We start from the raw sequence: 13,765 nt of genomic DNA on the forward strand, positions 1-13,765 counted from the left end.
GGCCAACAATCAACCTTTTCTTTTCTCTTTCTTTTTCCTCAAAAATTTAAAAAATGACATTTATATTATATACATCAAATTCAACCAAACTTTTATAAGGCATAACTTTTCCATCCAACATCCGATTGACCCTTAATTTAAAATGAATTTCTACTTTGGAAGAAGTATCAGGATCATAGACTTCCAAGAATTGAGCTGAATAAACGGTCAAGTATAAAGTTGCGATATTTTCTTTGTTAAAAACCTGATCCTCGGGATTTTTGCGGCTTAGAAAGCTTGTGAATCGATCTTTGGTGAAATGAATCAATTGGTTCAAATCATAAAATTCCCGACATCTCATAATCAAATAGCTGTCATTAAAAAATGAGATATCTAAAGAATTGATCGTCTAAATTGGACAAGTTAGGTATGGTTAGAAAGCTCTGATGAGCACGACCCAAGTTTACCCTTCAATCGAACTTTTAATGAAATAATACTTTTGATCAATTTCAGTTAAATTTTAGATACAAATTAGGTGTCTACAATAGGAATATATTCAGATTTATAAATGTGAATAAGTTGGACTTTACTATGGACATCATATTCTGAGGTATAAAGAAAATATGTACAAATAAAACATGCAAGTACCATATAGAGATAAATTGTCTTCATTGTGTGCAATGAAATGTAGTGTGGTCAAGATTAGGCTGAATATGAAATATTGCATCACAAAATCGATACAATAAAATTTGAATTTAATACGTATAATACATTTTGTGATGGAGATTTATTTATAAAAGTAAGCGCGAGTCTACTTCAAAATATCGATAGTAATTTATGCATTTTTTTTTTTTTTGGGAATCCAACTTATGATAGAATTCATTATTGTTATTTAAATAAACTAAAAGAAATTAAATTTTCGACACTATTACCACGCATTTTGAAAAATTAAACCAGCCCAACTACATAAATCTGCTGCTGAAATACACTGAAAGAAAAATGAATATCTATTCCTCAAAATCAATTTTGCAATAAAAACTGGCAAAAATTGTAAATCCCCCAAGAAGTTACATGCGGTAATCTCAATCAATGATGCTAATCCTCTTGTGAAGATGCAAAAGAAGGGACTTGTGTAGAAAGAGAGCTTGCCAGAATCTCATGCTGCAAATGAGTGCAAGACCTTATAACCATCTATCTCATCTCACTGCCCATCAGTTCAAGATCATGCTCAACCAAAATTTTGGCTCTTTTCGTACAAGGACTTAAAAATCATTCATGTGTGTTCCATAATCCATTCCAACCTCGGATCAAACTCAGCAAAATCAAAGAAATTGACACAAGCCACTCTATTTTTACATCAAAGTCACAAACTGAAATGAAATCTCATACCGCCTCAAGCCAAGCCGTATCCTGCAGCGAGCATCGCAAAATCGCTAGATGGAACGGCGGACTATCTAATGAAAGATTAAATAGAAACAGAGGGATTTGAAAAAAAAAAAAAAATCACACGTTTATTACCCTTCTTTAGATAAGCAACTTTTGGATTTGGGTGTCTTTAACTCCCAGGGAGGCAAGCAGCCTTTGTAAAGAGAATGTAGAAACAGCGAGGACATGGAGACTTCCTTCTCCGGTAACGAGATCGACGGCAAGCAACTGAAGGCGCTCCTTAGTCTCTTCTTCTCGTTTTCGCTTCCTTGGTAATTCGGGTTGTGGCATAGCGAAGGAACCTTGAAAGCCTCAGGGAGTATGCAGTTGCACATTGAACCTTCAACATCAGCGAAAAAGATGCTAGTTGGTTAGAGATAAGTAGGACTAAAAGCAACAATGTTATGCCCCATTCTATTTGAAGAGACCCTCAGTTCAACAGCATGGTGCGTCAGATGCAATTAGCTGTGCGAACTGAGCAGACAAAGGTTAAATGCATATGGTGCATGATGAGTTGGAGGATAATGGTAATACCTATTCTTGCTAGTCGGTTTACCCATCTCGGGATAGTCTTCCCAGTCAGCTTGAAGCACATGTCTTCACAGAAATGATTGCAGTTCTTAACGATCAAGTGATACGTATCGCCATGATAGCTCGCAGATTGACGCTCGATGAAATCTCTGACCTGCATAGGATCCAAGCTCGTCGTCCCCACAAGTATGGACTTCCTGAACTTAAAGCCAGGACACTGTCTCGGTTCAACTTCAAACACGCCACTTGATGGATACTCATGAGCTCCAAAAGCATATTCCATGCCATAAACTGCATGAGCGAATACGAGTTTATATGTATATGAGCAAATAAAGCAAAATAAAATGCTCAAAGTTGAGTGCACCTTTGCTTGTTCTAAAACTCCAACTGCTTGTTCTAAAACTCAAATTATTAGAGAATGTGGATTATATATCTTCCATCTTATCAGTTCTCTGTCACATGAAGGCTACAGAGAAGTGGAGGCTGAAGAGTACAAAGGCAACACATGGATTTGAAATAAATGGGAAATTAGTTCACTGGTGAAATTGAGTGGATAACTGTTTGTCTAAAAGCTTAGCACAAACTACATATTATCTACTAATAAAATGAGTTTGCATAATGCATCTATAGAGACATTTAATATATTGTTTTCCATTCGAGAGTTGGAATAAGCACTCTCTTGTTGATAAAGGTTCTATACATCTTCTTTTTCAAAAAGAATAGCCTCTTGAAATGGCTCTAGCATCAAATGGTGGATTTTAAGCATTCGTTATTGCAAAATACACTCAAAGAAGCACAAAGACTATAGTTGCATCATTCTCATGGGTATTGGGCTATCGTTGATATGCACATGGACATAAGTAGATAGACAAGTCAAGAATTTGGACTGGTTATAAGGAAGTGAATCCGCCTACCTTCAACACCAGAGTGAAAAACACCAATCCCTGACCAGTATAAGTAATCATTAACTGCTGTCAAGTCATAAACATTCAGAAAAACAGGAGCATTTCCTCGGCCATATGGTGCCGGTTTCACTTTTTGAAACAAGCAGAAATAGTCGGCAGGCTTTCCTTGTACACGACGAGATACAATAGATTTCCAGCGGCTTACTGGTCGTGCTTTCATGCTTGTGGATAAAACCAGGACCCAATCAACAAGTCCCCACCTGCAAACATTTGAATCATGAATAACTACTATCGAGCTCAGAAACTGCACCAGCCCCAAAAACAACAGGGCGTTCCACTGAACACAGAGCTTAATAGGAAAGAGATCCGAGTGAGCGATTAAGCAATCCGAGTGAACGAGCTCATTCTCGCTTCAAATACATCAAGCCAGTGCCTGAGCAAAGGGAGAATGCAGCATTACTGTGATAATTCTACCATTACTGCTTGGAGTTTTTTTTTCGGTTTTTTAAGAGTATACATCTTGCAGTCAGTCACAGCCAGTGATCTTATCAACTGAAAGCTATCTTTAACCTAAAACGACATTAGGCGACCACCAACTTGCTTAGCTACAACCTGATCGCAAATTTCAAAGAGGACAATGCTATATGGAACTTATCGTCTTAACTATCCCATGCCCCGCCACATGAAGGCTGATAGAACGACTCAAGCCTGAATTCAACCAGCTATCTACCACTTAGTGGTTTAAAAGTAACGGTTCGAATGTGCAGCCCACAAGAAAGGGAACAGCAAAGGGAATGTGCATTAGACCTTCGCGGTCTGATACGGTGAAATCTCAACCTAAGAACTGAAGCAGTGAAGCATCACATCCTTTCTCTTTAGTTTCTTTCTTTGGTTAACGGATACATCATTTTCACCTCCCATCAAATCGACATCTCGGACTATTCCAAGCGCAGCTCCTGTGCAAATGCGCAAATATGCAAATTTCTACTGGAAAAATCAAATTTCACCTCGCACTCACGCACGTACGCACGCAGTCAAAGCGAGCTTCTCATCTCTGTAGAGCGAGAGAGAAAGAGGGTACACAGTATGATTTCACTTCTTGACAAGCTCAAAATAGAGGGCCTGAAGAAAGCAAGCAAGATCTTGGATCAAACATTGCAATGCACGACAAGAACAAACAAAAGAACGCCATCCAAATTGAACAGAAACTAGCCACACTGCATCCCCCTCCAAAATGGCTCAAGAATTGCATCCCGAATCAAAGAACCAAGAACCGTCCCACAAAGAAGCCCCCCCAAAAAAAAAAAAAAAAACAAGAAACCAAAGAACCAAGAACATAGACAAGTTCAAAGCAAGAAATCTCAGAGGAAAGATACAAATTGGCATCAACCCACCTCGGAGAAGAAACCCATTCAGATTTCGAGACTGGGAAACGCCGTTCCCCCAAGACGCGAGAAGCCCATTTTTTCCCCGCAGAGCAGAGGAAAGGAACAGGGCGAGGTGAGGGAGCGTGAAGGCTTGCTTTCCTCCCTTCGTTTTTTTTCTCTTTATTCTTCCATTTTCCCTTTCGCTTTTCCTTGCGTGCTTGGGGTAATATGAGGGAGCAAAAGGCCTCGTTAAGTCGCAGTCACCTTTTGAGGGTAATATGTAAAAAGTGAATGCTTGGCGCGGCTTTTATGTTTTGAAAAATTTGTGTTCAATTTCTTAGAATTCTGGAATGGAATTTTTGATAAATAGTGGCCATCTCAAATTTTTAAAAATTTGGGCTCACATAAAATTTTCGCAACTTTTTTTCCAAGATTTTGATGAGGATATTATTGACCATTTTAAGAATTGAAACTGTTAGATGAAGAATTAAATTATTATTTAAATATTATACTACTTACATTTATGCTTAGTCGAATCTTTTCACTTAGTACTAAAAGGTCAGAAATTTGATTGAAGAAACAAGTGGGGTCCGAAAAGATTTGAATTCATAACATTTAACTTAATATTATGTGAGGCTTTAATAGAAATTTTAGATTCACATTAAATTTCTGTAACTTTTTCTAAGTTTAACAATTTTCTAATTATAATAAGAAATCCAAAAGGAGCTTTTTAGTTAGCGTAAAGCCAATACATGAATCCAACAATAAGTGGAGAAATGATATAACGAAAAGAATGGAAACAATGAGTTGTTGATAAAATAATAAAAACGATATTAAATAAATTGCCAGAAGATGGGTATTTATTCATATCGTGTATCCTAATGATGTAGTACATTAATAATTTCAACTTGAATTATATATATATATGTATGTATTTTTAAATCAATTGCTTGACAACAAAAGCATGAGTTTCTTCAAACTGGAGGCCAAAATGATTATTTGCATAGATCAGAACAATCGTCGTACGTTTGCGTTTGTTACCGGTTTGTTCTTAAATCTCGACAAGGACGGAAGCGGCTGTCGTTTTCCCTGATAAAGACCGAGTAAAAGAGAGAGCGAAAATGAATAAAGAAAGAAAAAGATGAAAAGAAGAGCTGCAGATGGGACAGGAACGCGTATAAAGTGTTATAAAGAGAAGATTTTCATGTTCCATGTGAATCTCTTTTCTGGGGTCCAAAGTCTCTACTGCCCACGTTTGACTTGACCAGCTTTTGAGATTGTCTGCCTGTAAATTAAATTGGAATGCTTGCATGTGTAAGTAACCCATTTCTACCTGTTCAAATTAGATCACGCATTGGCTGATTTGAATAATGAGTGATTTTCAGCCCACAAAAGAAGTTGACAAATAGAATGTGATTTTCGGCGAAGAGGCGATTTAGCTTTTGTCAATTTTAATGTCCATCGACACACATAATTCGGATCGAGGTTTAGAATAGTAATTGGTCGAATTGGATAGTGTGATCTAACTGTGAAAACGGTGACGAGTAGTAGATGATTATATTTTAATGATGTAGTCAACACAAGATTAGGGTTCACATGGGTCTATTGCTCGAGTTTGCCTCCATTCTAACTTGATCCAATATTGTTGGATTCGATGCTCTACTTTGAATGGATTGAGTTTGGATTTTTGAATGCAAGCTCAACTTGATAAAACATTTCATAAGCTTGGCTTAACTCAAATTGATTATCGATATTGATACCTGAAATGGTAACCACGAACTTGGCTAAAGCTCTCACTAAGAAATTTACTTACATCTCAAAAATCTGGTCAAGGCATGTGGTTTGTATCTAGAGTTTCCCATCGATACTAAGTCAGTGTTTATTTGTACACGAGCGCGTGTGCACGTGATAGTGAGAGAAAGAGAGACTTCGGAATGAATTAAGGAGATAAAAATGGCCATTCTAGTACCTATGTACTTAAATTACTATTTATAAGTTATCATTTTGGTGAACTTTTGGGTAATGTTTAATAGGTGAGGGTCTTCAAAATACGTAGATGAGATGACTTGGTAAGTGACATTTGTATTGCTTTTAGGGATCAATAAAGATTTAGCCATTCAAAAGAGTGATTTTTCACTAATGAGGTGATCCTAAGATGGTGCGTTGTCAAGTGCTACCAACTAAATAATTCGAGCTTTGAAATCATGTTTTGATGGGTCTTCTCGCCGAATCAGGTACTTAATTTGTTGGCATAAACAAAAAAACATGTTAGGAGTCAATTGGTAAGTTAAAACTATCTCTATCAATCAAAAGACTAAATTAACTCAAATCTCAATCAACGAACTTCTACAATAATATTTAACGTAAGAAATCAACTTTCTTAGTTTTAATATATAAGAGTGCGTAAATCACCTACAAGGCTAAACAAAGCTCTGTCATGAGTTGGCTGTTTTGTTTGTACTTTTATAGGACAGAGTCGCAGGGGAGAAATAAGGGAGACTCATGTTTATTGTCTAGTACTTGTTGATGATATAAATATTTCATGGGCCATACATAGATTGTTGAATGAATTAAGAAATAAATATATTGAAAATTCTAAAATTTATCATGAAATGCAATTAAATCTTTAAATTTTTAAAATATACAATTAAGTCATAAAACTTGTGACAAAAATATAGTCGAGTTCTAAAATTTTCAAAAAGTATCAAGTTCTAAAATTTGTTATGAAAAACGTAATTAACAAAATGACTTGATTGAATTAGTTTGATAAATTTTATAACTTATTGTACATTTTAAAGTTTTATTATTTAATTACATTTTTATGACAAATTTTAAGACTTCAAATGCACTTATTTCATTAATTAACAACTATTTGATAATGATATTACTACACGAGTTAGGATTTGCTCAATCTCGACTGAATCAATCAACCACTCACAAATTGTATTTGACCATGGAAAAAGAGAGAGAGATCTCAAAAGTTAAAGTACATTCTGATTAGTTTTGTCATGTTCATGTCAGGATAAGGTTGTCCAATAATTCCTTTTAACTTTGAGACCGACATATGCAAATCCAAAAGCTAGCTCTATTCCTGGGAATTACTTGGAATCAAATCCACTGAAGGATATAATCATGTTGGGCATACTATCTTACGAGTTCTTATGATTCCAGTGGAGCTATTTTAGCTTTGTGAAGATATATTAATGTCAATCTCTTGAACTTCCTCGCACTGAAAAATTAATCTGCCTCAGGAATTTACACATTATACACACAGGGTTCTGGGTGATTAAAAAATTCATGAGTGACAGGGATATTGCATCCAAAAGAATGATATTATCTTTGTGAGAGGTGTGTGCGAGAAAACAACATACAAAGAAGATGAGTGCTGCAGGATGTTTATTCCTCTGAATGTATGACATCAATTTGGTTTGAAGAAATGAGCTCAGAATATTCACATACCGTGAAAAGTACAAGTAACTCTTCTCAGATACTCAAGAAAATATTTCAGACATACACCATCGGAACGGAGTTTGGAGAGCGTCACCATGTCCACTGCGGTGAATGTTTGTTCCCACCCTGATCACCAGAAGCTCCAAAGAGTAATGACTCCAACAAATGCAAAAAAATTGGACTTGCTTAGTTGGGCACCCCGGGAGGAATTCACCATGGACGCCCAGACAAAACTGCCTTATTCTACTGATGCCATGGAGACTCACATGCTGAAACTGTGATGAAAGAAGACGTCCAGAATGAGACAGCTTGATATGACTGGACAGGGTCTGGCAATCCATACCTGCATTCTACATAAGCAGATCCAGATAGCCACTAATAAGACCATTGTACACGTCATTACCCCCTTGAGATGTCACACCTTTATACCTTTATTCAAATACAAGCTCGTCCTAGACAGTGACTTCTTGAATATCTTTGCCATCATGTATGCAGGAAGTCCTTGGAGATTATGGTGGCTTGCTTGGCAAACCGTGGACAGTCCAGGAAAGTCCCAGATGCAGGCTATCAGTCTTCTAACACAAAATGGATCTTCTTTCCTGGTTCTTCCATTTTCAGCAGATTGAGCATTCAATTGAGACTCCTGCCTTGCTTTATGATATCAGGGTTCACCGGCAATATGATGAGTAGATTTCGACAAGTTAACCTGTCAGATAGTTCTGAAGAAGGCGCTCCAACCTGGCAGTCAGAGAATAACCAAACATAAGAAGTGTCCATATAAGTAGCAACAAACAAGTTTCCCAGCACATTTCTGCAAACAAATATTTTTTTCTCTCTTCTTTTATGACATCTGAGAAGTTTTTCAATGTCAATAATATGATGCAGTGTACAGAGTGAAGGTAAACCCTTTTTTTTTACCCCAAAAGTGGCAAATCCAATTACTGATCATAAATTGTCTAAATTTATCTATTTCAATAAATGGCATACTGATTTATGCTTAAAGACAAAAAAAAAATTAAAAACTAATAATTTAGTAGAATTAGTTTATTGCGTTGTAACCTGCTGCAATTATGTTTTCATTATACTAGGTTGATTTATCAGGAAAATAGAAGATAATGAACCCACTTCATTAAGTAGGCTAGGGAGATTTAATGGTGGCAATGATCAAAATCTTTCAACAAATTGAACTATACATATGCAGCTCTTGAGCAAACTAATCTTGTTGTAGTTCGACATCAGCTTTTTCAGAAACTCTCCTTTGATGCCACATCAGATTTTTAGAGAGACTAATACTATTTGCAAAAGTTGAATGAGAGATCAGAGAGGCATGACATATAGTCAGAAAACATATGAATAAGATCAAAATGACTTTTATCCAAACCAGGTCATATACATTCTTCATCCTAACAAAATCAGATTTTTAGAAAGACTAATACTATTTGAAAGATAGAGGTTTGCAAAACTCACATGGAGAGTTTTGAATGAATGGGTGTACATGCATCAGACATGACAAGCGTAATTGATGAAGAGAATATGAATAGTCAGAAAACATATGAATAAGATTAAAATGGCTTTTATCCAAACCAGATCGTGGAACTATATACAACATCTTCATCCTCTAACATGGCACATCAGATTTTTAGAAAGACTAATACTATTTGTGAGAGAGATAGAGAGGCATGACATATGGCGGATCAATGACTAACATGGAGAGTTTGAGAGTAACAAAATAAGGAAAGACAGAGGTTTGCAAAAGTTGAATGTGGGTGTTCATGCATCAGACATGACAAGCGTAATTGATGAAGAGAATATGAATAGTCAGAAAACATATGAATAAGATTAAAATGGCTTTTATCCAAACCAGATTGTGGAACTATATACATGTCTTCATCCTCTAGTAGTTATCTTCAGCTCATCCTATTTGAAATAAATTCCACTAATTGAGCAAAACCTCTGTTAGCCTGAAGGCTTTGACATGAACAAGCTTTACCACTGCTTCATCTGGCAGTACTTCTTATCCATCACAGTCGTTTTTTATCTCCACCGTCCAGTGTGTGGTACACCAATGAGTGCAATTCCTTCTTCAAAATATATATCTTTTACCATCGACCCTTGAAACATGATTGAATTAGTGTTGAGTTTGAGTATTGTCTGCAAGAATGTTTGCGGCTGATAAGCAAAACTGCAGGCCTATCGTCGTCCTGTTCTAATATGTTTGTACTATTATCTTTCATAAACGATGTATGATTGTAAATTGAACAGCAGTTCATGCATTTCTTTCCCAACAGATATTCATGTCAATGCAGCAAAGTAAAATTTCACCATCTATTTTCTTTTGAATGTACTTACTCTTATAATATCATGAAAAACTTTTCCAATGACATTATTTGTTTTGCTTTCTTATAACATACAAGGATTAAAAAGTTAATGTCCATTCGCTCATCTCTTCTTCAGAAATAATATATTGAATGTATATATGCCACTTTCTTATTACATGCTCATCCTAATGAACTTAAATGCATAGCAGAGCCACAGAAACCCGTACAATGTGTGGGCTACCAGCTAGTTTTAATAGTATTTAGATGAGGGCAACAGCCCCACCATTCTACAGTTGAATTTGTTGCTGTGTATTAATCAGAATAATGAACACCTATTATCTAGTAAAGAGAAATATCAATCGCGTCATGACACAGAGAGGGCAAAGTCTAATTCAAATTGAATCTAGTCCAAGTTTCCGTACCTCATCCTCTTTTGAATATATATGCTCTTGAAAGCAGCCACAGACCTTCCTGTACCAAGCATTTGAATTCATCTGTCCCCTTATGTCAATGTTAAAGTTGTAATCTTTCCAACACTTGAATTGGGTAGCACATGTAAATCTGCAGATAGGAACTCCAAGATCGAATAGATAGCCTCTGCTTTTGAATGCGATGTGTCACCAGAGGTAAATGCATGAATTCCATTCTCAAGATACACCCAACTGCAGCCAGCAAGCTTCTTGGTTTCCTTCCCTCTCATTTTCTCTCTTATCTTGCGCATCTCTGCCCAATTTTCCTCAGCTGCAAATACATTTGCTAGCTGCACATACCGAGATCCATTATCTTCCTCAATAACCAATAGCTGCTCTGCTGCTTCTCTTGCAAGACTGAGGTTCCTATTTATCTTGCAGGCATTCAAAAAAGCCCCCAAAATCACAGGATCCGAATTCCTGGGAATTTTCTTCATGAGACCCATCGCCTTTTCTAGTCGATTTGCCCTTCCATACAGATCAATCATACAGGCATAGTGATCCATTTCAGGCACTATTTTGTAATCTTCTACCATGGACTTGAAATACTTTTCCCCCATTTCCACTAACCCACTATGACGGCAAGCAGATAGAAGCGCAATAAAGGTGACCTCATCAGGTTTCAATCCTCTCTCCAACATTTCTTTATACAGCTCCATAGCTTGATCTTCGTGCCCATGATTTGCATAACCAGAAATCATGATATTGTAGAGAATCAAGTCTCTTCCCGTGAGTTTTTGAAATATCTTTCCTGCATATTCAGTACTGCCAGACTTAAAATACATGTCGATTGTGGCACTAATCAGCTTCTCCTCCATTTCCATCCCTTTTCTTAGTGAGTAAGCATGAATTTGTTTTCCAGGATCCAGGGCCGCCTGCAATGCACAGGCACCTAGCAAGCAGATGATTATGGGTACATCAAAAGAAATGTTTGCATTCCCTCTATATTCATTCAGCAGTTCAAATACAGCTTCACATTGCTGTGCTTTGACATAACCAGTAAACAAAGCTGTCCACACGATAGAATTCTTTTCATTCAGAGAATCAAAAAGCCTCCGTGCTTCAGACATGTTACCTTGAGATGAATGACCCATGATCATAGAAGTTGTCGAAAAGGAGTTCTCCCACTCAATCGTCGCATAAACTAAGTCCGCATATTTCATATTTCCACACTTGGAGTAAACATCCACCAAGGCACTCTTAACAAAGAGATTTGATATCACTCCTTCTCTCAAAACCCAAGCATGTATCTCCTTTCCAAGCTTTGAATTCCGCATGCTGGAGCAAGCATTCAGAACACTAGCGAACGTGTGCTCATTCCACCCAAATCCACTGTCTCTCATTTTCATAAAGAAATTCAAGGACTCCTCCTCAAAACCGTTCTGGGCATAGCCAGAAATCAAAGTATTCCAAGACACTGTATCATTTAACTCGGGCAATCTCTGGAACAGATCTAAAGCCATTTCCATCTTACCTTCCCTACAACAAGCTGCCATCATCGTATTCTTGGAAACCAAATCGACCTCCGCTTTTGATTCACAGAACACTCTGTATGCTTCTCCGAAACTCCCACATTTAGAGTACATGTCAATTAAGGAGCTCATGGCATACTTATCCGTATCATTCCCCGTCCTCACCATATAAGCATGCAACTGTGTCCCATAACACTGCACACGTAACTTTGCCACCAAGTTTAGCATCGCCGTCAAAGTAAACTCGTCGAACTTAAGACGATCACGCATCAACTGCATCTTGTCAAACCATTCGAGCGCATCGCTTTCACGTCCTTCGACGGTCACGTAACCGGTCAGTATTGAATTATAAGTTACCAAGTCCCTGTCAGTGGCGGAGTCGAACAACGCCCTGGCTCGGGTCAAGTCCCGAGCTTTTACATAAGCCGAAATCAGGGCGTTCGAGGTATACACGTTCCGGTGGGGCATTTCGTCGAACAGCTTGTGGGCTTCTCGCAAGAGGCCATTCTGGGAGTAGAGGCGGATGAGCTGGTTGAACAGGAAAGTGCTGGGGACGAAGCCGGACTTAACTGCTCTCGTCTGGTAGGCTAGACCATCTTTCAAGGTCCTCATTTACATGTTTGTGTCAGATGTTACATGGGACTGGACGAGAAGAAGGAACGCATCGCTGCTCAAACAACCCCCGATCCTTCCAGCTTCTAAGACGATAACAAAAGATTCAGGTTCGTGACAGAGAACAGATTTCGGTGACGAGAGAGAGAGAGAGAGAGAGAGAGAGAGGAATCAGTGTCAGTGTCAGCAGCCAAATCCTCGGCAGGCAGAAGTTGGTAATAAGACAGTAGATGTTGAATTTTGCTTAAGCAGAGATTGACAGTCTTTTAAGAATATCTTCTCGATTTTGCAATCTTTTAAAATTCTCATTTTTTTTTTCTCTTAATTTTCACTTCAAAATGATTCTTTTCGAAGCTCTCACATTAATCTTCGACCTAGAAAAAGAAAAGTTCTCATTTTGACTCCGTTTGTTTCGCGGAAAATAATTTTCGGAAAAATATTTTCCGTGAAATGAAAAAAAAAAGTTATTTAAATTAGGGAAAATATTTTCTACTTTCAAAAGTGAAAAACATTTTCCTCACTTAATCTCTTATCTTACATCTCTACAAATCCTCACTTCCTCCTCCTCTTTCCTCTTCTTCTTTTCTTTTTTAATTCGAATTATTTTTATTTTCCTTTTTTTCTTTTCTTTGTTTCCCATCTTCTTCTTTCTTGGCTAGTCATCGGCCGTTGCAGGCGAACTTCGAGCTCGTTGACCTCAAGCTCGCGCTCCGCACTCTTGCTTATCCTTTTCTTTATTTACTCTACTATGCAGTTATACATTGTTCAAGCAAATGGCTCACATGCTTTGCTTCTTTTTTCTTTTGTTTATTGGAACACAAAAGACGCAAGGGAAGAACATGCCACTCAATTGAAAGATTCTCATTGGGGCTGTACATGCTTTACTTCTTTTCTCTTTTGTTTCCTTTTAAAATCCATACAAACATTTTTTTAGAGTAGATAAGCATTTGGTGACAATGAAGGAACAAATATATGAAGTAAGTTTGCCCAAATTTAAAGGCGAGTTCATATTTGATGGATTTATAGATCGGTAAGTAATGTATTACTAAGTGGTGAAGTCTTAGAAAATATTTTCCTTAATGACAACGAAAAATATTTTTCGAAACATTTTCAGATTTTGACTGAACACTAGAAAATATTGTCATTTTCCTGAAAAATGACTTTTGGAAAAATATTTTCCAGAAATGGCCAATTTTCCACGAAACGAACGGACCCTTAATGCAGTATTCTTTATTC

General features: G+C 37.2%; 2 protein-coding genes across 8 annotated transcripts; both read right to left on the bottom strand.

The window, feature by feature from the left end:
* Positions 1-1,175: 1,175 nt before the first annotated feature.
* Positions 1,176-4,443, bottom strand: LOC104453502 (deSI-like protein At4g17486). 2 transcript variants are annotated; one of them, XM_010068075.3, is made up of 5 exons: positions 4,235-4,417; positions 3,848-3,962; positions 2,850-3,100; positions 1,939-2,226; positions 1,176-1,744 (listed from the first exon to the last, which is right to left on the bottom strand). In XM_010068075.3, exons 3-5 carry the CDS (start codon positions 3,058-3,060, stop codon positions 1,494-1,496), a joined length of 750 nt encoding a protein of 249 aa, XP_010066377.1. In that variant the 5' UTR covers positions 3,061-3,100; positions 3,848-3,962; positions 4,235-4,417; the 3' UTR covers positions 1,176-1,493. The 2 variants fall into 2 exon arrangements, with proteins under 2 accessions (XP_010066377.1, XP_010066376.1); XM_010068074.3 differs by lacking the exon at positions 3,848-3,962 and having other exon boundaries at positions 4,235-4,443.
* Positions 4,444-7,582: 3,139 nt separating this feature from the next.
* Positions 7,583-12,726, bottom strand: LOC104453503 (putative pentatricopeptide repeat-containing protein At3g18840). Of its 6 annotated transcripts, none has more exons than XR_005553374.1 (3): positions 10,398-12,726; positions 9,648-9,808; positions 7,583-8,395 (listed from the first exon to the last, which is right to left on the bottom strand). XR_005553374.1 is itself a non-coding variant. In XM_039318384.1 (2 exons), exon 1 carries the CDS (start codon positions 12,527-12,529, stop codon positions 10,478-10,480), a length of 2,052 nt encoding a protein of 683 aa, XP_039174318.1. In that variant the 5' UTR covers positions 12,530-12,726; the 3' UTR covers positions 7,583-8,395; positions 10,443-10,477. The 6 variants fall into 6 exon arrangements, 1 of the variants encoding a protein (XP_039174318.1); XR_005553375.1 differs by having other exon boundaries at positions 9,609-9,808; XR_005553372.1 differs by having other exon boundaries at positions 9,539-9,808.
* Positions 12,727-13,765: the final 1,039 nt, after the last annotated feature.

The sequence above is a fragment of the Eucalyptus grandis genome, chromosome 7, assembly GCF_016545825.1.
Source record: "Eucalyptus grandis isolate ANBG69807.140 chromosome 7, ASM1654582v1, whole genome shotgun sequence".
Taxonomy (NCBI): domain Eukaryota; kingdom Viridiplantae; phylum Streptophyta; class Magnoliopsida; order Myrtales; family Myrtaceae; genus Eucalyptus; species Eucalyptus grandis.

What these genes read in the sequence shown, in the direction of transcription:
- LOC104453503 (XM_039318384.1), bottom strand. Translation starts at nt 12,529, where the DNA reads ATGAGGACCTTGAAAGATGGTCTAGCCTACCAGACGAGAGCAGTTAAG.
- LOC104453502 (XM_010068074.3), bottom strand. Translation starts at nt 3,060, where the DNA reads ATGAAAGCACGACCAGTAAGCCGCTGGAAATCTATTGTATCTCGTCGT. An exon ending in TTTTCACTCTGGTGTTGAAG is followed by an intron (nt 2,227 to 2,849) that starts GTAGGCGGATTC and finishes TCGCTCATGCAG; the next exon opens with TTTATGGCATGGAATATGCT. An exon ending in AAACCGACTAGCAAGAATAG is followed by an intron (nt 1,745 to 1,938) that starts GTATTACCATTA and finishes CTGATGTTGAAG; the next exon opens with GTTCAATGTGCAACTGCATA.